The 23,686-nt window shown below is 47.6% G+C and overlaps 1 protein-coding gene across 1 annotated transcript in view; it reads right to left on the reverse strand.

Moving 5' to 3' along the window:
* Nucleotides 1-23,686, reverse strand: part of txlnba (taxilin beta a) — a 59,259-nt gene that overhangs the window by 19,631 nt on the left and 15,942 nt on the right. Inside the window, exons 3-7 of the mRNA XM_052011277.1 lie at nt 21,818-21,909; nt 12,404-12,574; nt 10,086-10,280; nt 6,767-6,886; nt 3,698-3,772 (exon numbers count right to left, since the gene is read on the reverse strand). Coding sequence (XP_051867237.1) covers nt 3,698-3,772; nt 6,767-6,886; nt 10,086-10,280; nt 12,404-12,574; nt 21,818-21,909 — 653 coding nt within the window. The remainder of the gene's footprint in view (nt 1-3,697; nt 3,773-6,766; nt 6,887-10,085; nt 10,281-12,403; nt 12,575-21,817; nt 21,910-23,686) is intronic.

Below are 23,686 nucleotides of genomic sequence, written 5' to 3' on the forward strand. Positions count from 1 at the left end.
GTATTGTGCTGTATTGTTCTATGGTTCTATGGAGAGGTGCCCGTGATGGAGCTGGCTGAGTCTACAACCCTCTGTAGCCTCTTTCGATCCTGCGCATTGGAGCCTCCATACCAGGCTGTGATGCAACCAGTCAGAATGCTCTCCACTGTACATCTGTAGAAATTTGCAAGAGTCTTTGGCGACGTACCAAATCTCCTCAAAACTCCTAATGAAGTAGAGCCACTGGTGTGCCTTCTTTGTGATTGCATCAGTGTGTTGGGCCCAGGATAGATCCTCTGTGATGTTGATGCCCAGGAACTTGAAGCTGCTCACCCTTTCCACCACTGACCCCTCAATGAGGACTGGTGTGTGTTCTCCCGACTTCCCCTTCCTGAAGTCCACAATCAGTTCCTTGGTCTTGCTGACGTTGAGTCCGAGGTTGTTGTTGCGACACCACTCAACCAGCTGATCTATCTCACTCCTGTACGCCTCCTGGTCGCCATCTGAGATTCTGCCAATGACAGTGGTGTCATCTGCGAATTTGTAGATAGCGTTTGAGCTGTGCCTAGCCACACAGTCATGAGTGTGGAGAGAATAGAGCAGTGGGCCAAGCACGCATCCTCGAAATGAGCCTGTGAAGTGTAGCTCAGTTTGTTGGAATTAGATGATTATCGGTTTAAGTCCCATGCCAGTGACTTGAACATAAAATATAAGCTGGGGTTTTAGTGTTCTACTGAGGCAGCGCTACACCTTTGGGTGAGATGTTAACTTGAGGCCCTGCCCGATCTCTTAGGTGGAACTAGAAGCACTGTTTCAGGGTGGAGCAGGGAACTTCTTCATAGACTCCGGGACAACATTTAATCCTCAACAGATTACCCAGACATCGGTAGGTCTTGTACACGTCTCTTGCAAAGTATGTTGGAATATTCTGAGATTGTGGAGATGTTATAGAAATGAAAGTTCTATTACTTCAAATCATCAAAAGAAAGGAATAGCTCATTCAGCGCTTCAACCCTGCTCTGCCATGGCCTTACAATCGTTCTTAGTACTGTTTTCCTGCTCTCCTTAATCCTTTCTGAGTCTAGAATTATTTTAAATCTCCATCTTAAACATATTCAGTGACTTGGTCTCTGTAGCTTCTGTGAGAAAGGCTTCCACCGCTTCACCCCATTCTGACTGAAGACAAAACAATGCTTTTCACTGTACCTTGGTACATGTGACAATAACAAACCAATTCCAATTCCAATTCCTCACCTCAGTCCTAATCCCTTGCTCTATAATCTGAGACTGTGTTTTAATTATCTTTAAGTAAACATGCATTTTATACCTGCCATATATATTTTTAATTTGACTGTTGTATAATTAGCTATTTAGTTTAAATAAACTGTTTAATTAACTGTTGTAATAAAGAGTCCAGTGGTTTTGTTAAGCCAGAGACCAATCTGAGAAACTGCCTCCACGATTGTAAAGTGGAGATCACCTCGGGCATAGCACTGAAACTAAATCTGACCTCAGCCAATGTCAATCCAGCCTAAATCCTGGGATTTATAACTTCTTTGATATACGCTTCACCCTGATCTGGAATCCAGCACCAGTCCAGGTACACAGCACAGGAACACACACACTCCTGACCCAGCAAAGAGGTATGGCCCAAACTAATGTGCGTAAATAAATGCAGTAGTGCATTTATTTATAGAGACCTGAGAATTAACATATTTATTTATAAACAGCTGGCCCTGTCCAAGCACATACTTGTTTCTAAAGTTGATCCAACCCAACGCTGACAGGTGCTGTTGGATAGCTGAGCTCCCTCACAAAGTAGCCGTGCCTGTAACCTCCGTGTGACTCTTGTTTGTCTTGTTTCCTTGACTGCATCATCAGTTTCTGGGCTCTGGCCTCTTCCAGTGATCACCATCATTGCCCTGATCCCCAGGAAGCGACCTCCTTGACCAAGCTTTGTGTCACAACGTCTCCGCGTGCGATTGGTTGCAACGACCTGGTTGGGACACTTCATTACTTCAAAGACTCAAGAGTTACACATGGTTCATCCTCAGTGAAGTTTGGTGACAAAGGCAGTGACAAAATATATACACTTTCAACCTTGCCTGGACGTTGCACTATACTGCTGCCGCAAAACAACATGTTTCACGACATTTGCGATAATAAACTTGATTCTGATTCTGATTTTGACATGTTTTAGTTTTCCTGTATTCATTTGCCTCTGGTATATAGAGTCATAGAGTTGTATAGCATGGAACCAGGCCCTTCAGCCCATCAGATCCATGCAAGAAATGAGCCCGTGAAACCCCATTTCTTTTTGCACTACTTCAGTTTGCACCACTATAGTTTGCATCATTTATTGTCTTGTGCCCGTTGCAGTGCTTAATGTTTATTTACTATGACCACTTTATTATCCATTGTTACACTTATTGATTAATTATTACTCTTATCGATGCACCATAGAAAACATCCTATCTGGATGCATCACGGCAACTGCTCTGCCCAGGACCGCAAGAAACTGCAGAGAGTTGTGGACACAGCCCAGCGCATCACAGACACCAGCCTCCCCTCCATGGACTCTTGTCTATACCTCTCGCTGCCTCAGTGAAGCAGCCAGCATAATCAAAGACCCCACCCACCCCAGACATTCTCTCTTCTCCCCTCTCCCACCAGGCAGAAGATACAGGAGCCTGAGGGCACGTACCACCAGGCTCAAGGACAGCTTCTACCCCACGGTGATAAGACTACTGAACGTTTCCCTTATACGATGAGATGGACTCTTGACCTCACAATCTACTTTGTTATGGTCTTGCAACTTATTATCTGCCTGCACTGCACTTTCTCTGTAACTGTAACACTTTATTCTGCATTCTGTTATTGTTTTTACCCTGTACTACCTCAATGCACTATGTAATGAATTAATCTGTATGAACGGTATGCAAGACAAGTTTTCACTGTACAAGTGACAATAATAAACCAATACCAACACTGTGTACCCGGTTTGCTCTGTGAGTTTCACACGAGCAAGGAATTTCTTTTCACTCTGCTGTATGTGACAATAAACTAGTGTGATCTGAAACTAATCTGATCTGCTCGGGCAGGCACGGAGGTGTAGGGGTTAGTGTAACGCTTTACAGCGCCAGCGACCCGGGTTCAATTCCGGCTGCTGCCTGTAAGGAGTTTGTATGCTCTCCCCGTGTCTGCGTGGGTTTCCTCCGGGTGCTCCGGTTTCCTCCCACATTCCAAAAGATGTACGGGTTAGGAAGTTGCGGGCGTGCTATGTTGGCGACGGAAGCGTGGCGACACTTGCGGGCTGCCCCCAGAACACTATGCAAAAGATGCATTTTACTGTGTGTTTCGATGTACATTGAACTAATAAAGCTCTTATTATTAGGAGGATGTAAATGACCCCCTTGACTTGAAAAACATCTGAGTTTTGGCATTTATTCCCTCGCCCACTGACACAAACAATATTGATGAAAACGCCATTTATCATATAGCTGAGCTTTCCAATCAAACACTTCAATGAGCACTTCTTAAAGCAGGTTAATATAACACACTTATGTTAGGGTTAGGGGTACTAACGTGACTCTAAGATGCAGAGGTTGGATCTTCCCATGCAAAGGTTATGGCTCAAGAAGTCAGCAGCTGAGCCATAGCTGGAACACCATGCAGCTGTGCACAAACATGTTCATGCTGGCACTGACAGGAGAACAACCTGGGCCTTGAGCAGAGTTTCTTGTTCCTTCATGATGTTGGTTTGCAGCTTCCACTCAGCAGCCTGGCTCAGGAGCTGTTTGTAGGTAGAGATTGTAAACAGCCATTTAGCGGTGAATGACAGTTCCCCAGCCCCCTTCACTCTGCTCCCTCCCTGTCTAAAAGCCCAGACACAAGAGACTGCAAACTGGAGACAAAGAGACTTTGCTGTGTCACCAGAGACTCTGGAAAATTTCTACAGATGTACGGTGGAGAGCATTCTGATGGGTTGCATCACCGCCTGGTATGGAGACTCCAGTCTGCAGGATCGAAAGAGGCTGCAGAGGGATGTAGACTCGGCCAGCTCCATCACAGGCACAACCCTCCCCATCACCAAGGACATCTTCAAGAGGCTGCGCCTCAAGAAGGCGGCATCCATCACTAAGGACCCTCACCATCTGTGACATGCCCTCTTCTCGTTACTACCATCGGGGAGGAGGTACATGAGCCTCAAGACCCACACTCAACGATTCAGGAACAGCTTTTTCCCCTCCGCCATCAGATTTCTGAACGGTCCATGAACCCATGAACAACACTAACTTGTTATTCCTCTTTTGCACTATTTATTTATTTTTGTAACTTACAGTAATTTCATGTCTTGCACTGTACTGCTGCCACAAAACAACACATTTCATGATGCATGTCAGTGATAATAAACCTGATTCTGAGACGCTGGAAATCAGGAGCAACGAACAAACTGCTGGAGGATCTCAGCGGGTCAGGCATCACCTCAGGTCGAAACCCTGCATCAGGACTGAATGAGTAGGGGGGGGATGGCCAGTAGGAAGAGGTGAGGGGGAGGGGTGAGGCAAGTGATAGGTGGCTCCAGGTGAGGAGGGGTGATGGGCAGGTGATGAAGGTGACTCCCCACCATCCCTCCATTATTTGGCTCCGTGCTCTACCTTCCTCTCCTGATCCCACCATCTGCAGCCCCTTGTTGTCTCCACCTGTCACCTCCAAGCCTCTGCCCCTATACCTCCCCCCCTTTTGGCTCCTTCAGTCCATCAACCCTTCCTCACCTGGATCCACCTATCACTTGCCAGCCCCTGCCTCACCCCTCCCCCTCACCTCGTTATACTGGCCATCTCCCCACTACACTCTCAGTCCCGATGAAGGGACCCGACCCAAGACATCGCCGAGCCCTTCACCTCCGCAGATGCTGCTCGATCCAGCATCAGAGGGCAGGTGCGGTGGTGTAGCGGTTAGCGTAATGCTATTACAGCGCCAGCGACCCGGGTTCAATTCCCACCGCTGTCTGTAAGGAGTTTGTACGTTCTCCCCGTGTCTGCGTGGGTTTCCTCCGGGTGCTCCGGTTTCCTCCTACATTCCAAAGACGTACGGGTTAGGAAGTTGCTGGCGTGCTATGTTGGCATTGGAAGCATGGCAACACTTGCGGGCTGCCTCCAGAACACTCTACGCAAAAGATGCATTTCACTGTGTGTTTCGATGTACATGTGACTAATAAAGATAGCTTATTTTATCGATCTGCTGAGTTCCTCTGGCAGTGACAGCACTGGTGGGCAGGAAAGGACCAGCCGGTCCTTCAAGCCTGCTCAGACCCTCGTGATGCCAACACTTCATGGTCTCCCACCCCACACACAGTAGTTCACTCTGTGGGGTTCATTGAACAATCTAGTGCAGCTGGTCGTAATGAAGGACGTGGTCATTCTCATGGTGGAGCAGGCTTGAGGGGCCAAAGTGTCAGGGATAGTCATGGGCTCAAGGAGCCATACAGCACGGAAACAGGTCCTTTGGTCCAACGAGTCCATGCCGACCATCAAACTCCCATTTACACTAATTCTATTCTTCCCACATTCCCATCAACTTAGCCCCCCCCCCCCCACCCAGATTCTACCACTGACCTACACACACAGGGCAACTCACACTGGCCAATTAACCCACCAGCCCGCACGTATTTGGGATGTGGGAGGAAACCGGAGCACTCGGAGGAAACCCACGCGGTCACAGGGAGAACGTGCACACTCCACACAGACAGCACCCGAGGTCGGGATTGAACCGGGATCGCTGGAGCTGTGAGGTAGGAGCTCTACTGGCCGTGCCACTGTGCCGCCAACTGTTCTAAGTCCTTCGGAGAGTCTGCCAAGTCTCCTGGTCTACCAGGTTTGTAGATACGAGTGCAATGGAAGCATTGCCTGCTTCAGAGGATGCCCCTGGAGTATCAAGTGTCGATCTGGTCATCAGATCCTTGGAAAGGTAAAGGAGATGCTTCAGGACCTACCCCTGTTGGGTTCTTACAAGCACAACTAAGCATGGAACAGTGGTGCAGCTAACAGATCTGCTGCCTCACAGCTCTAGACACCCGGGTTCGATCCCGACCTCGGGCGCTGTCTGCGCGGAGTTCGCACTTCCTCCCTGTGACCGCGTGGATTTACCCCGGGTGCTCCGGTTTCCTCCCACGTCCTAAAGACCTGTGGGTTGGTGGGTTAATTGGCCGCTGTAAATTGTCCCTGGTGTGTAGGTGGGTGGTAATAGGATTAATGGAGGATGTGTGTAAAGGGGTGGTTAATGTTCTGTGCACACTCAGGTGGCTGAAGGCCCTATTTCCATGCTCTATCACTCTCTATGATTTCTCTATGACTCTGGCTCTAAGCACCTGTTTGGCCAACACCACAAAGTAACCTAATGGGTGACCAACATTTAGAGCGATAGTCATACAGCACGGAAACGGGCCCTTCGGCCAAACACGTCCATGCTGACCAAGGTGGCTTCTTGAGCTGCTCCCATTTGGCTGCACTTGGCCTACATCTGTCTAAACCTTTCCTATCCATGAACCTGTCCAAATGACATTTGAATATTGTAATTGTATCTGCCTCTACCACTTCCTCTGGCAGCTCGTTCCATATACCCACCACCCTCTTGTGTGGAAAACTTGCCTCTTTAAATTTTGTCAAGTGTTGGATGACCTAATCATTGACCATCATCTACTCCACAGAGTAAGTGATGGGTGAAGAGATACTCAAGTGTTAGATGAGCATATCTCCAGTGGAAAGGAAGCATGGCCAATACTTGCATATTCCCTTTCTTTCCCGTGTCGTTCCTCAGCCTCCTTCATCAGCTCCTGTGCCTGCTGTAGTTTTGCGTCTGCCAGTTGTTGCTGTAGATCTCTGTGCTTGAAGACCTTCTCAAAGTGCTGCAGGAGAGATTAGACAGAAGGAAAGGCAAGATGGTGAATGACTGCAGGTGAACCCAGTGCCAGCTTCCCCCTGTCTCCGACTCGGCAACTGCCTGTCAGTGGGAACATCTATCTGTGTGGCGGATCTACCACAGGTAAGATTCAGGGTCAAAACTTATCAGTAGCCAAACTCTCAATCTCAATGCCTTTCTATGAAATTCCCCTGATTATTAACAAAGGCGCTTGGCATGCTTGCCTTCATTACTAGGGACATTGAGTATCAGAGTCAGGAAGTTGTGAAGCATTTGTATAAAACTTTGGTTAGGGCAGCACAGTAGTGTAGCAGTTAGCGTAACGCTATTACAGCGCCAGCAGCCCAGGTTTGATTCCGCTGCTGTCTTTAAGGAGTTTGTACCTTCTCCCCGTGTCTGCATGGGTTTCCTCCGGGTGCTCCGGTTTCCTCCCACATTCCAAAAAAAAGACATACAGGTTAGGAGCTGTGGGCATGCTATGTTGGTGCCAGGAGAGTGGCGACACTCGCAGGCTGTCCCCAGAACATTCTTAATGCAAAACGACGCATTTCACTGGGTGTTTCGATATACATGTGGCTAATAAAGATATCTTATCTTAATTGGAGCATTGTGTGCAGTTCTGGTCATCCCATTACAGGAAGGATGTGGTGGCTTTGGAGAGAGTGTAGAAGAGGTTTACCAGGATGCTGCCTGGGTTAGAGGGCTGAGCTATGAAGGAGAGGTTGGACAAACTTGGGTTGCTTTCTGTGGAGCGGTGGAGGCTGAGGGGAGACCTGATAGAGGTTAATAAAATTATGAGAGGCATCGATAGGGTAGACAGTTTTTTCCCCAGGGAAGAAATATTGAATACTAGAAGGCATAGATTTAAGTTTAAAGGAGATGTGTGGGGCAAGTTTCTTTTACACAGAGAGTGGCAGGTGGCCAGAACGCCTTGTCAGGGGTGGTGAAGTGGTGTTTAAGAGGCATTTAGACAGACACATGAACGTGCAGGGAATGGAGGGATCTGGGTCATGTGCAGGCAGATGGAATTAGTTTCATCTGGCATCATGGTCGGCACAGACATTGTGGGCCGAAGGGCCTGTTCCTGTGCTGTTCTGTTCTACGTTCTATGTGGTAGTGCAGAGGAGATTTGCGAAGGTGTTGTCAGGGCTGGGGAGTCATGGTTGTGAGGAGGAGGTCCAGGTTTGTGCTTGTTTTCTTTGTATTACAGGGGATGAAGTGAGGTGTAGAATGTTGTGGGAGTGTATAACATCGTGACGGTGTCTCTCTAGGAAGTTTAAGGAGAGTTGACATATCATCGAAGACTCTGACAAACTTCTACAGACGTACAGTGGAAAGCATCCTGACCGGTTGCATCACGGCCTGGTGTGGAGGCTCCAATGCACAGGATCGCAAGAGGCTGCAGAGAGTGGTGGGGCTCAGCCAGTTCCATCACGGGTACAGCTCTCCCCACCATCGAGGACATCTACAAGAGCCGATGTCTCAGGAAGGCGACGTCCATCATCAGGGACCTCCACCATCCAGGCCATGCCCTCTTCTCGACGCTGCCATCAGGCAGGAGGTACAGGAACCTGAAGACCCACACCTCAAGGTTCAACAACAGCTTCTTCCCCACTGCCGTCAGGTTCTTGATCCCACTTGAAAAACCCTAACACTACTTCCGACTATATTTCCCTCAACTTGCACATGTCGTTATCTTATTTTTGTTTAGTTTGCCGTTTGATTTACGTATAATTTATGTTAATTTAAGTTTATGTTAACTTATGTGTGTCATGTCTGTACTGTACTGTGCTGCTGCTGCAAAGAGCTAATCTTGATGGCATTTATACCCTGGGCATGTGTGCCCGTGACAATAAACTTGAACTTGAACAGGGTGACTAGGAAGGAGCAATTTCCCTTAGCAGAGAGGTCAGTAACCAGGAGGCAAAGGTTGAATATAACTGGTAGAAAGAGCAGAGGGTCAATGAATAAAGCAATTTCATCTGGAGCACTGGAGGTCCCTGGAAGGGTGATGAAGGAGTGCACCATCACCTTTACTAGAGACCTAGGTAGGCACTGATGTGTGTTAAGGCTATTGCCCAAGAGTTCCTTCATGGATACAATGGTTTCCCACTTGTTCCACCATTTTAAAGAGTAAGGTGCTTCTGTGGCCCTATTCTTAATTGGCTGTAGAAACGTGAGATAGTACAAAGGCTGTTTAGACTGGGCGAGATCTCCAGATGTTGGAAACACTGGGTGTTTGGCACATGACCATAAGATATAGGAGCAGAATGAGGCTATTCAGCCCATCGAGTCTGCTCCGCCATTCAATTATGGCTGATATTTTTTCAACCCCATTCTCCCGTCTTCTCCCTGTAACCCCCTGACCAATCAAGAGCCTATCAATCTCTGCCTTAAATACACCCAATGACTTGGCCTCTACAGTTCTCTGTGGCAATGAATTCCACAGATTCATCACCCTCTGGCTGAAGAAATTCCTCCTCATCTTAGTTCTAAAGGGATATCCCTTTATTCTGAGGCTGTGCCCTCGGATCCTAGACTTTCCCACTACTGGAAACATCCTCTCCATGTCCACTCTATCCAGGCCTTTCAGTATCCAGTAGGTTTCAATGAGACTGCCCCCCCCCCCCACCCCATCCTTCCGAACTCTATCGAGTACAGACCCAAAGACATCAGACACTCCTCGCCTTGTATGTTAAGCCATGGTAGTGTAGTGGTTAGCGTAACGCTATTACAGCGCCAGCGACCCGGGTTCAATTCCGGCCGCTGTCTGTAAGGAGTTTGTACGTTCTCCCCGTGTCTGTGTGGGTTTCCTCCGGGTGCTCTGGTTTCCTCCCACATTCCAAAAGACGTACGGGTTAGGAAGTTGTGGGCATGCTATGTTGGCGCCGGAAGTGTGGCGACACTTGCGGGCTGCCCCCCAGAACACTCTACACAAAAGGTGCATTTCACTGTGTGTTTTGATGTACATGTGACTAATAAAGATATCTTATCATTCCTGGGATCATTCTTGTAAACCTCTTCTGGACCCTCTCCAGGGCCAGCACATCCTTCCTTAGATACGGAGCCCAAAATTGCTCACAATATTCCAGATGCGGTCTGGCCAATGTCTTGCAGAGCAGTGCAGTGGGACGGCAGGAATCCAGACAGCCATCTGCAGACTGGATCCCTCCCCTGATCATTACCTCCTCTCTCGTGTCGTACTGGTCGATGATGGTTTTCAGTTTGCTGGTGAGCTCGGTGTTTTCCTCGCACAGCTTGATGTTTCGCTGGGTGTGCTGGTCGATCTGAGACTGGATGTCAGCCAGTGTGTCCTGGAAATGCTTGGTCACCTCTTTGCGTTTCTCCTCTTCTTCTCTTGCTAGTTGTAAGCTCTCCTCCTGCTCAGGAAGAGGTGGCAGGAGAGAGAGAGAGAGAGAGAGATAGAGAGACAAAGAGAGACAGAGACAGAGAGAGACAGAGAGAGAGACAGGTAGAAACATAGAGAGAGAAAGAGACATAGAGAGAGACAGAGACAGAGAGGGAGACAGAGGCAGGTAGAGAGAGAGAGAAAAACAGAGAGAGACAGACAGACAGAGTCATAGAGAGAGAGACAGAGACAGACACAGACACAGAGACAGAGACAGAGAGCCAGAGAGAGAGATAGAGAGAGAGGCAGAGAGAGAGACAGACAGACAGACAGACATAGAGAGAGAGACAGACAGAGAGAGAGAGACAGAGAGACAGAGAGAGAGACAGAGAGAGAGAGACAGACAGACAGACAGAGAGACAGAGAGAGAGGGAGAGAGAGAGAGAGACAGACAGAGAGAGAGGAAAATGAAGAGAAATATAGGAAAGGTGAGACGATATGGTGATAACTGCATTCTGGAGGAACCAGTTCAAGAACTGTTACATAGCAGGTAAACTCAGTCCCAACTTCCCTTAATAACATTTAATGGCCACTTGGAGAGGTCTGTGGATAGGAAAGGTTTAGAGGGACGTGGAACAAACACAGGTAAGCTCAGATGGGCACTTGGGTCTGCATGGACGAGTTGGGCCGAAGGGCCTGTTTCTGTGCTGTATTTACTCTCTGACGATGAAAGAGAAAGAGGGAGATGGAGAAGCTGAAAAAACTAAGAAAAAAAAGGAAAGTAAAAAGAAGGGAGCATAAAGATAGTCCGGTGAGGAAGAAATAAAAAAATAACTGAGTTATACAACAGGGAAACAGGCCCTTCGGCCCATTGAATCTGTGCCAGCCATCTAGCCCCAGTATAACACTAACCCTATTTATTCTCCCCACATTCCCATCAACTCCCACCCCAGACTCTGCCACTCAGCTGCACACTAGGGGCAGTTTACAGCGGCCAATTAACCTACTGGGAAATGTGTGTGGAATACCTGCCTTCTCTTTTTATAGGTTTCCTTTTAACTTTAAAGTCAAACACTTTTGGAAAATCTTATTTTGGGGATGGAACTGCCGGCTTTCAGCTCCGGATTGGAGTCTGTCGGCAGACTGCTCTGTAGATTTCCCAGCACTTCCTCTGTGGAATCTGCTGGAGTTTCTTGTCCCAGGATGGATCACCCCCAAGTCCAGAGACCTGATCTGTTTGAATGGAGAGGAATGGTTGTAGGGTGAATGGTAAGTACGTCATTAACTTTTTAAAAAATATTAATCTGATTAATTTTAATGCACTGAACTGTCTCCAGGTATTTTCAGATTTTTTAATATTAAGGTAATTAATACTTTCAATTCTTTCAAGAGTTATTGAATTGCAGATAGCCTGGATCAGCCGGGGGCCGTCTGTTAACTTTCTTTCAAAGCTCTTGGGTGGGTGTGGTTTCTTTACAGGGCCCTGCTTCGGTTTAGCAGAGGTACAGCTGGGGAGAGCAGGTGGGGTGTGGTGGGTAGACCATTACTGTATTGTGGGCTCCCAACCCCATTCCCATTGGGAACCATCTCCTCACCTGTGACCCACACCTGCGTGATCCACCCTTTCATCTGCATGAGTCTTCACTGACATGATCCATCCTTCATGTCTGTGATCCCACATGATTCACCCCATCTTTGTGATTTCCCTCACCTGCGTGTCCCACCATCACCTGTGTGTCCTACCCTCACTGTGTAACCCCTTCACCTGTGTGATCAACCCTCACCTGTGTGATTCCCCCTCTCTGTGTGACCCCACCCTCACTTGGTGACCCCCTCACCTGTGTAATCCTCTCACCTTTGTGATCCACTTTCCCACCAATGTAATTCCCTCACCTATGTGATCCACCCCTCACCTGTGTGAAACAACTTTTGCCACGTGTGTGATCCCCTCGCCCGGGTCATCCCCCACCTGTGTGACCCAGCTCCATCTAAAGTGACACAAGCCCGAGTCTCTCCTCCGTCCTATTCCTCAGCAGACGGCTGGTTCAGTCAGACGTGTCTGGGAGATTTACACCCTCGTGTTGAGGTCAAAATGGTTTCCATGTAGCCGGTCTCTGTGATTTTAAGCTGGAGTTTGTTCCCTGTGCCACTCACCTTGAGGGTCTTGTTGTGTCTCTGGAGCTCCCGGCACAGACTCTCGAGCTTGCTGCGGGCTAGGATTGCCCTGGTGTGCTCGCCCTGCAGATGGTCCTTCTCCTTGCTGAGCTGAGCCTGCTTCCTCTGGAGGGCCTTCCTCTGCTTCTGCTCACCCCGGTACTCCTCGAGCTGAAGACACACACCGGCCACACACCAAGTGTTAACATTTGGAAAGGCAAGGACCATTTGGAATAGTCAGCACGGTTTTGTGCAAGGGAAATCGTGTCTCACAAATTTGATTGGTTTGTTTGAAGAGGTGACAAAGAGGATTGATGAGGGTGTGGTGGTAGATGTTGTATACCTGGACTTTAGCAAGGCCTTTGACAAGGTCCCACATGGTAGGCTGGACCAGAAGGTTAGAACACATGGCATCCAGGGTGAGCTAGCCAATTGGATACAAAGGTGGCAGTGGAGGTTTGCTTTTCAGATTGGAGGCATATGACCAGTGGTGTGCTGCAGGGATCAGTGCTGGAACCCCTGTTGTTTGTCATCTATATTAACAAATTGGATGAGAATATAGATGGCATGGTTGGTAAGTTTGTGGATGACACCAAAACTGGTGGCGTAGTGGACAGTGAAGAAGGTTGTCAAAGATCACAACGGGACCTAGATCAACTGGGGAAGTGGACCAAGGAATGGCTGATGGAAGTTAACTTGGACAAGTGTGAGGTGTTACTCTTTTGGCAAGGTAAACAGGGTAGGACTTACACAGTAAATGGTAGGGCCCTGGACAGTGTTGTAGAACAGAGAGACCTTGGGGTGCAGCTCCCTAGTTCCCTGAAAGTGGTGATACAGGTAGACAGGGTGGTGAAGAAGGCACTTGGCAGGCTGGCCTTCGTCAGTCAGTGCGCTGAGTACAGGAGTTGGGACGTTGCGTCAAAACTGTACAAGTCGTTGGTGAGACCACACTGGCAGTTTTGTGTGTGGTTCTGGTTGCCCAGCTATAGGAAGGACGTCATTGAACTGGAAAGGGTATAGAAAAGATTCACGAGGATGTTATTGGGACTGGAGGGCGTGAGTTATAAAGAGAGGCTGGATAGGTCGAGCTTTTTCCACCAGTGTAGGAGGCTGAGGGGTGACCTTATAGAGGTTTATCAAATCACGAGGGGCACAGTTAAGGTGAATGGTCACAGTCTTTTTTTCACGGAAGGGGAAACTAGATCTAGAGGGTATAGATTTAAGGTGAGAGGGGAAAGATTTAAAAGAGACCTGTGAGGTGGTGGGTATTTGGAACAAGCTGCAAGGAGTAGTAGCAGAGTTGGGTACAATTACAATGTTTAACAGACATTTTGACAGGTACACAAATAGAAAGATTTAGAGAGATATGGGCCAAACACGGACAAATGGAGTTAAACCAGGACAGAGCCCCCCATGACACTCTGCACCCATTGGGATCACCCAGATGTTGGTCATCTAATCCAGTAGTTCCCAACATTTTCCAATGAAATTCCCACTTTCACATGGTAAAACACAACCACTCACTCCCATTAAAGTATAATGACATCACAGCTCATACCTTATAAGGAGTTAGGGCTGACTTTGGGATTCCCGGGAACTGCTCAGAATCCTGTTGTTGGGCCAGACCTCATGACAAGTATTCTTTTATTTGTTTTTTTCTTTTGTAGTCAACTTTCTAACAAAATCACCTCAATGTAACTAAAGCCTGATGGAGCCTCGTAATCTTTGCCAACACCCCTTCCTCTCTTTCTCCCCTCCCCACAAGGTTGGGAACCACTGGCCTGACTCCTTGTCTCCAAAGGAAAAGCAAAAGCACGTACGAATGTGAATCAACACTGCCACAACAGAAAGGTTCAGCCTGCTACTGACACGCTGTATCCCATCACCTTCCTTACTGATCAGATTCCAGCCTTTGTGTTCCTGCTTCTCACCCTCTGGACTCTGTCTCCACCTTCAGCCCCCCTTCCCCCCACCTGGCCCCATCTGTCCATCGTCCTTTACCCCACCCCGGTCCACCAATCACCTACCGGCCCCTCTCTCACCCCTCTCATTTTATACCAGCTACCTTCCCTCTCCACTCTCAGTCTTGACGCAAACCATTGACAGTTCCTCTCCCCTCACAGATGCTGCTCGACCCACTGCGATCCTCCAGCAAATTGTTGCTCTGGATTCCAGCATCTGCAGTCTCTTGTGTTTCATTTTTCATATAAACTGAAGCTGTGTTGATGTTGCTGGGAACATTCCCCCATCCACAACCCCGCTAACTTTTGTGTCGTCTGTTTAAATGCTGGAACTCCCTTCCCAAAAGCACCATGGGAGCACCTTCTGTGGAAGGACCATGGTACTTCAAGAAAGGGGCTCACCACCACCTTTTCAGGGGTAATTGGAGATAGGCAATAAATGCTGACTTTGCCAGCAATGCCCAGTCTTGAAAATTGAATTAAGAAGTCACCACTATAGTGTTGGAAAAACAATAGTAGTTGTGTGAAGAATTGAGATTATCTGTAATCTGTTTAAATGGTGGAGACTGAGGGATGAGTATTGGCCGGGGCATTGAGGAGAGACCCCTCTGCTCTTCTTTGAGACAATTCCATAGAATCTTTCCTGAGAGACGTTGTTTGTTCTTAAGATAAGATATCTTAGTCACATGTACATCGAAACACACAGTGAAACACATCTTTTGCATAGAGTGTCCTGGGGGCAGCCCGCAAGTGTCGCCACACTTCCAGCACCAACATAGCACGCCCACAACTTCCTAACCCGTACGCCTTTGGAATGTGGGAGGAAACTGGAGCACCCAGAGGAAACCCACGCAGACACGGGGAGAATGTACAAACTCCTTACAGACAGCGGCAGCAATTGAACCCGGGTCGCTGGCGCTGTAAAGCGTTACACTAACTGCTACACTACCGTGCCTGCCCTCCCTCCTACTTTACAAAAGTGAGCAGCTTCAAGTTCCTGGGTGTCAACATCTCAGAGGATCTATCTTGGGCCCAACACATTGATGCAATCATGAAGAAGGCACGCCAGCAGCTCTACTTCATTAGGAGTTTGAGGAGATTTGGTCCGTCACCAAAGACTCTTGCAAATCCCTACAGATATCCAGTGGAGAGCATTCTGACTGGTTGCATCACCGCCTGGTATGGAGGCTCCAATGCACAGGATCACAAGAGGCTGCAGAGGGTTGTAGACTCAGCCAGCTCCATCACGGGCACAACCCTCACCACCATCGAGGACATCTTCAAGAGGAGGTGCCTCAAGAAGGCGGCATCCATCACTAAGGACCCTCACCATCCGGGACATGCCCTCTTCAAGTTACTACCATCAGGGAGGAGGTACAGGAGCCTGAAGACCCACACTCAATGATTCAGGAACAGCTTCTTCGCCTCCGCCATCAGATTTCTGAACGGTCCATGAACACTACCTCATTATTCCTTTTCTTGTATTGTTTATTTATTTTTGTAAGTTATAGTAACTTTGTCTTTGCACGGTACTACTGCCGCAAAACTAAAAACTTCTTGACATATAAGTCAGTGATAACAAACCTGATTCTGATTCCAATATATTGTCCATGGGATCAATTTGGACTTGAATCGTCTTTCAAGGTAAGCAGTACTGACACATCCCTGAAGATGGCAGCAGGGAGCTACATTGGCCTCCGTGGTGACCCCAGCGGGAGTTCAGAAGTACTGCAGCCAGGCAGGATCTGGTGGGAAGTCTGTTGGTATTGGTGTTGCAAGCTACAAATTTTCACAAAATGATGAAGGGTGACAGCAGGAGAGGAGGCCATTTGGCCTGTTAAGTCAATACTAACTCCATGTAAGAGGGATCCAGCCAGTCTCACTCAACTGCACTTTTCCCTCAGCCCTGAAAATTCTTTCCTTTCACAAATAGCTTGTCCTGGTCCAACCATGTAGACACCACGGCTAAGAAAGCTCACCAGAGCCTCTATTTCCTCAGGAGGCTAAAGAAATTCGGCATGTCTGCTTTGACCTTCACCAATTTTTATCGATGCACCATAGAAAGCATCCTATCTGGATGCATCACGGCTTGTATGGTAACTGGTCTTCCCAGGACCGCAAGAAACTGCAGAGAGTTGTGGACACAGCTCAGCACATCACGGAAACCAGCCTCCCCTCCATGGACTCTGTCTATACTTCTCGCTGCTGGTAAAGCAGCCAACATAATCAAAGACCCCTTCCACAGCGAACATTCTCTCTTCTCCCCCCTCCTATTGGCAGAAGATACAAAAGCCTGAAAGCACGTACCACCAGGCTCAGGGACAGTTTCTATCTCTCTGCTATAAGACTATTGAATGGTCCCCAAGTATGAGAAGATGGACTCTTGACCTCACAATTTACCTTGTTATGGTCTTGAAACTTATTATCTGCCTGCACTGCACTTTCTCTGTAACTGTAACACTTTATTCTGCATTCTGTTATTGTTTTCCCTTGTACTACCTCACTGCACTGATGTGGTGAAATGATCTGTATGGATGGCATGCAGAACTAAGTTTTTCACTGTACCTTGGTACATGCGACAATAATAAACCAATTTACCAATGATAATCCAATATATATCCAGCTCCCAACTGTTGGATGTGCCTCTGTTTTTAACCCCTGCATTGCAGCCCAGATCACAACCACTTGTTATGGAGGGAAGTGTCCTCCTGACACTTTTGCCATTCTAGTACCTCCTCTTCATTAGTTTTTATCCCATCCGGAACCTTCCTATGCTGAGATGCCAGCTCCATTTTCTTCCCTGGTAAAGGCTGATGTAAAGTTCTTCAGTTGTACCTCAGATGTGCCCATTGATTCCGTGATTTCCTTCCTGGCTTCTGATTGATTCCTTGTTCCGTGTCCGGTCTGCACAGCCGTTGAATATTTTTGGACTCCCTTTTATGTTTGCCACCATCTTGTCTCATGCTCGGTCTCCCCCCGCCTCTCTTAGTTTTACTTTCCTCTGAACTTCCTCGCCCTCTCCCTCGCTCTATCTCTCCCTTTTTCTCACTCCCTCTCTCTCCCTCTCCTCCCTCTCTCCCTCTCTCTCTCCCTCTCCTCCCTCTTCCTCTCCCTCCCTCTCTCCTCCTCTCCCTCTCCCCCTCTCCTTCTCCCTCTCCCTCCTCTCTCCCTCTCTTCCTCTCCCTCTCCCTCTCTCCTTCCTCCATCTTCTCCCTCTCTCCCTCTCCCTCCCTCTCCCTTCCTCCCTCTCTCTCCCTCTCCCTCTCTCCTTCTCCCTCCCTCCCTCTCTCTATCCCTCCCTCTCCTCCCCTTTCCCTTTCTCTCTCCCCCCCTCTTATTTTTACTTTCCTCTGAAATCAGCCTGGTTCTTACTTGCCTTAAACTAATACCTGTCAGATACTCCTTCGTCTGCTCTATCTTATCCCCTTGGATGATCCAGGAAGTTCCCTATATAATTTCCCACCCTTCTCTGTTTTGAGAATGTAGATAAACCGGTAATAAAATGTCTCCATATTAAAGATCTCTGTTACTACTTTACTTGCCAAGCTTAGATTCCAATTTACCCAAGTCAGAACTGTTCCTTTGAAACTAGATCTTCTCCAATGTTTATCTCAGAGTGGTCTATATTTTCCACAGCTACTCTAAACCTTATGTTACTTATGATTGATATTACTTAGAATCTCCCCCCTCCCCCACACCACTGATACTTGATCCTCTCATCCTGGCTCATTTCCCAGAAGCATATCCAGTAATGCAGCCTTCCTCTTGGACCAGAAAAGGACTGATCAAGAAAGTTCTCCTGAACACAGATCAGAAACTTCTCTCCCTCTTTGCCCCTTGAATGATTGCAGTCTCAGCCCACATTTGGATAGTTGAGGTCCTTATCTTCAAGAGTCTATGGTTTTTGCACATATCTGCAACTTATTATGCAAGATTGCTTCTCAATATCCTTCCCACTGGTAGGTGACCATTGGTATTGGTATTGGTTTATTATTGTCACTTGTACCGAGGTGCAGTGAAAAACTTGTCTTGCATACAGATCGTACAGGTCAATTCATTACACAGTGCAGTTACATTGGGTTAGTATAGAGTGCATTGAGGTAGTACAGGCTCCAGTAGTGTAATAGCATCTCTGTTGTTCCTTAATACCAAATACAGGTGACCAATGCATCATGGGGTGGAGCATTGTGTTCCTAGAAAACAGTCCGTATCACAATTTTCCACATCATCTGCTCATGTATCAAGAGATGCAAGTTGAAAAATGAAAAATCTTATATTTACTTACTTTTTTCACATAAATTCCATTAGAGCGAATTTTACTCTGTATCTTAAATTTTGAGGAGTGAGTTTTGAATTCTGTAAGGGTGAATTTCTGTAGCCCAAACAACTGTAACATGTGGATAGATTCTGTCATAGTCCTAGACTCAGATAGCATGGAAACAGGCCCTTCAGCCCACTGAGTCTGTACCGGCCGTCAACCAGGCATTTATCCCAATCTCATTTTTCATCCTCCCCACATTCCCATCTCCTCCCACCAGAGTCTACTGCTCCTTTGCACACTGGGACAACTTACAGCGGCCAATTAACCAACCAACCCACAGGTTTTTGGGATGTGGGAGGAAACTGGAGCACCCGGAGGAAACCCCCGCGGTCACGGGGAGAACGTGCAAACCCCACACAGACAGCGCCTGGGGGTCAGGATCGAACCCGGGTCGCTGGCTCCGTGAGGCAGCGGCTCAACTGGCCGCGCCACTGTCTTTGACCAGGGTGTCCTCTCTCTCCAGCCCTGCGCTATCTTTCTGAATCAATACCCTCACTTCTACTCTTCCCTTTCCCTGTCTTACCTGGACAGCCTGTATTGGGAGTATTTAGAACCCAGTCTTGTCTATTTTTAAGAAGACACAATAGGCTAGAACTTGGAGCAGCAAACAAGATGCTGGAGGGACTCAGCGGGTCAGGAAGCATCTGGGCTTGTTTATTGCCATGACACATGGTTACCTGCTCCTGTCATTCAGCAACATGTCTCCACACACTCTCTGTAAACCTAGGTTGGATGTTTGTGTGCTCAGTTCTAGACTGGCCCCTTCTGAACACTTCTTATTCTCTTGCTGTTTCCCTTTCTCAATTCCGTGTTCTCCTTTTCAACGCTCCCTTCCTGTCCCCATTCCCCTGCCAAATGTAGTCTCGCCCTATCGGAGATATTTCCATTCTTTTAGCCATCCCTCCCCCACAATTGTGTTCTCTCTCCCTCTCTGCCTCTTTCCCTCTCTCTCCACCTCTCCCTCTCTCTCCCTCTACCTTCTTCTGTCTCCCTCTCCTCCCTCTCCCTCTCCTCCCTCTCCCTCTCTCTCTCCCTCCCTCCCCCCCTCCATATCTCTCCCTCTCTCTCCCTCTACCTTCTTTTTCCCTTTTCTTCTCTCTCCCTCTCCATCTCTCCCTCTCTCTCCCTCTACCTTCTTCTGTCTCCCTCTCCTCCCTCTCCCTCTCCTCCCTCTCCCTCTCTCTCTCCCTCCCTCTCCCCCCTCTTTCTTTACCTCCCCTTCTCTCTCTTTCACTCTCTCCCCCAGTTCTGAGAAAGGTTCCTGGACCTGAAACATAGAACAGTACAGCACAGGAACAGGCCCTTCAGCCCACCATGTTGTGCTGAACTAATTAAACTAGTCATTAAATAACTAAACTAATCCCTTCTGCCTACACAAAGTCCATATCCCTCCATTCTCTGCACATCCATGTGCCTATCTAAGAGCCTCTTAACCACCTCTATCGTATCTGCCTCCACCACCACCCCTGGCAGCACATTCCAGGCACCCGCCACTTTCTGTAAAAAAAACCTGCCCTGCACGTCGCCTTTGAACTTTCTCCTTCTCACCTTAAATGCATGCCCTCTAGTATTTGATGTTTTGTCCCTGGGAAAAAGATACTGGCTGTCTGCTCTATCTATGTTAATCTTATAAATTTCTATCAAGTCTCCCCTCAGCTTCCACCGCTCCAGAGAAAACAACCCAAGTTCGTCCAACCTCTCCTCATAGCACACGCCCTCTAATCCAGGCAGCATCCTGGTGAACCTCTTCTGCACTCCCTCCAAAGCCTTCACATCCTTCCTGTAATGGGGCGACCAGAACTGAATGCAATACTCCAGATGCGGCCTAATTAGCGTTTTATAAATGTTAACTGTTTCTCTCTCCGCAGACGCTGCCTCAACTGCTGAGAGTTTCGTCATTTTCTGATTTTATTTCTGGGTTTCCAGCATCTGCAATTTCGTTTTGATATTCGCCCTTGTCAAATGAGTGTAAACCACCAGCACTTATGCAAGTTCCCATGGGGATATTGGTCCAAAGTCCGTTAAGCTGCAATCTATCCAAACCGTCCAGACCCCAGCTGCTCCAGAGCTAGTCCTGGTGCCCCATAGGCCCAATTCCCTCTCTTCTGCAAGTTTGTCAACATCACAGTGCAGGCACTAGGACCCAGAGAGGAGGGTCACTTGCATTGGCGATTAGCTGTCTGACATGTGGAGTTCTTTGTGACAGGGAGGGGAAGGAGCAGGATGAGGCGATTCATTCTCCATAAGCACGTAAGAATATAATAAATAGAAGCAGGAGTAACCCTCGTTCCTGCTCTGCCACTCAGTAAGATTGTGACTGATCTTTTACCTCAGTACCACTGTCATGCACCATCCCCCCAAATGCCTTTCTCGTGCTTTGGGACATCCCGCTGTCATGAAACTATGATATAAAACAAGCTGTTAATAATTAAAACACTGTTATTTGACTTCAGGAATCCCTGGGCTTAGAATAGAAAGTAAAGGGCTAAGTTCCAATAGAACCATAGAACACTACAGCACAGAAAACAGGCCATTCGGCCCTTCTAGTCTGTGCCAAAACTTTATTCCGCTAGTCCCATTGACCTGCACCCAGTCCATAACCCTCCAGACCTCTCCCATCCATGTATCTATCCAATTTATTCTTAAAACTTGAGCCGCATTTACCACGTCAGACGGCAGCTCGTTCCACACTCCCACCACTCTCTGAGTGAAGAAGTTCCCCCTAATGGTCTGTCTAAACCTTTCCCTAATCTCTCCTGATCTAGGTGGAAAGAGCCTACTCACATTTACTCTGTCTATACCCCTCATAATTTTGTAAACCTCTATCAAATCTCCCCTCATTTTTCTGCGCTACAAGGAATAAAGTCCTAACCTGTTCAATATTTCCCTGTAACTCAACTCCTGAAGACCCAGCAACATTCTAGTGCACCTCCTCTGCACTCTTTCGATCTAACATTCCTTGTGAAAAGTATGGACTTCTGCTTTGTTAGTGGTGAACAGCCCACATTCACTTGTTGCCCAGAGCTGTACCTTCGTAAGGGGACATCAGGGCAGTTTTGTGCCTCTTGAGATGACTCCCAGTAAGGAGTGTTAAAAAAAGAGCATTCAGTGGATGAAGTTCGTTTTACTGACCAGTTCTGAGTACTTCAGGAGTAGAGTTTCTTGCCTCTCCTCAGGCGAGCTGATCTTGTTCAGATTCTGCATCAAGGCAGCAACTTCCTTCCCTGTGTTTCGAAACACAGAAAAAATCAGTGAGGTGATGGTCACAACATATCCAGGGAATGTGGCACTGGCAACAGGCAAGGTAAGTAAGTTTATGGGTGACATCAAAACTGGTAGTGTAGTGGACAACGATTGGTAATTGCTTTGTTATTGTCACATGTACCGAGATACAACGAAAAGCTTCTGTTTGCGTGCCATCCAGACAGATCATTCCGTACAAAAGTACATCGAGGTAGTACAAAAGGTAAAAAGAATGCAGAATAAAAACCTATCATTACAGAGAAAGTGCAGTGCAGGTAGACAAATAAGGTGCAAGGGTCATGTCGAAGTAGATGGAGTGATCAAGAGTTAATCTTGGTATTGGTATTGGTTTATTATTGTCACGTACTGAGGTACAGTGAAAAGCTTGTCTTGCAAACCGTTCATACAGGTCAATTCATTACACAGTTCATTACACAATTCATCTTTGTCGTACAAGAGATCCGTTCAAGAGTCTGATGAGGGCGGGGTAGAAGCTGTCGTTGAGCTTGGTGGTATGTATTCTCAAGCCTCTGTATCTTCCCAATTGGAGCAGGGAGAGTCCACAGAGGGGATGCTGGTTTCTGGGATAGACTGAAGGTTATCTAAGATTACAATGGGATCTAGATCAACTGAGGAAGTAGGCCGAGGAATGGCAAATGGAATTTAATTTGGACAAGTGCAAGGTGTTGCACTTTGGTAAGTTAAACTGGGCAGAAATGGAGAGTGTTGTAGAACAGAGAGACCTCGGGGTACAGGTACATAGTTCCCTGAAAGTAGTGACACAGGTAGACAGGGTGGTGAAGAAGGCATTTGGCAGGCTGGCCTTCATCAGTCAGCGGGTTGAGTACAGGAGTTGGGACGTTGTGTTAAAACTGTAAAAGTTGTTGGTGAGACCACACTTGGGAGTACTGTGTGCACAGTTCTGGTGGCCCAGCTACAGGAAGGGTGTCATTAAGCTGGAGAGGGTGCAGGAAAGATTAATGAGGATGTTACTGGGACTGGAGGGCTTGAGTTATAAGGAGAGCTGGATAGGCCAGGGTTTTTTTTCCTGGAGCGTAGGATGCTGAGGGGTGACTTTACAGAGGTTTATAAAATCACGAGGGGCATAGATAAAATGGATGGTCACCGCCTTTTCCCCAGGGTAGGGGAGTCATAGATTTAAGGTGAGAGGGGAGAGATTTAAAAGAGACCTGAGAGGTAACTTTTTCACACAGAGGGTGGTTGGCATTTGGAACAAGCTGCCAGAAGAAGTAGTGGAGATGGGTACAATTACGATGTTTAACAGACATTTAGACAGGGACATTTGTAGGAATAGATTATAGGCCAAATGCAGGCAAATGGGACTGGCTCAGGCAGGCTACTTGGTCAGCATGGAATAGTTGGGCTGAAAGGCCTGTTTCCGTGCTGTATCACTCTGTATGAGTTTAATATCCAAGTAAAGCACTGGACTGTCATATCAAGATGCTCCTTGTATTGAGGAGGCAGTAAAGAATGTGTCTGGAATCATGAGTAGGCCAGACCAGGTAAGAACAACAGAGTTCCTCCACTGAAGGACATCGGGTGGATGCTAACAACAACCTTTATGCTCACACTGAAAATTTCTGACTATTTAATCACTTGAATTCAAATACCCCAGCAGCCATGGTGGGATTTGAACTCACATCCCTACATCAATGACCCAGAACTCTGGCTTCTACTCCAGTTACCTAACCACCATATCCTGTCACTGTGCGACTTTATATCTTTGGATTACGATAA

The sequence above is a fragment of the Pristis pectinata genome, chromosome 3, assembly GCF_009764475.1.
Source record: "Pristis pectinata isolate sPriPec2 chromosome 3, sPriPec2.1.pri, whole genome shotgun sequence".
Taxonomy (NCBI): Eukaryota; Metazoa; Chordata; class Chondrichthyes; order Rhinopristiformes; family Pristidae; genus Pristis; species Pristis pectinata.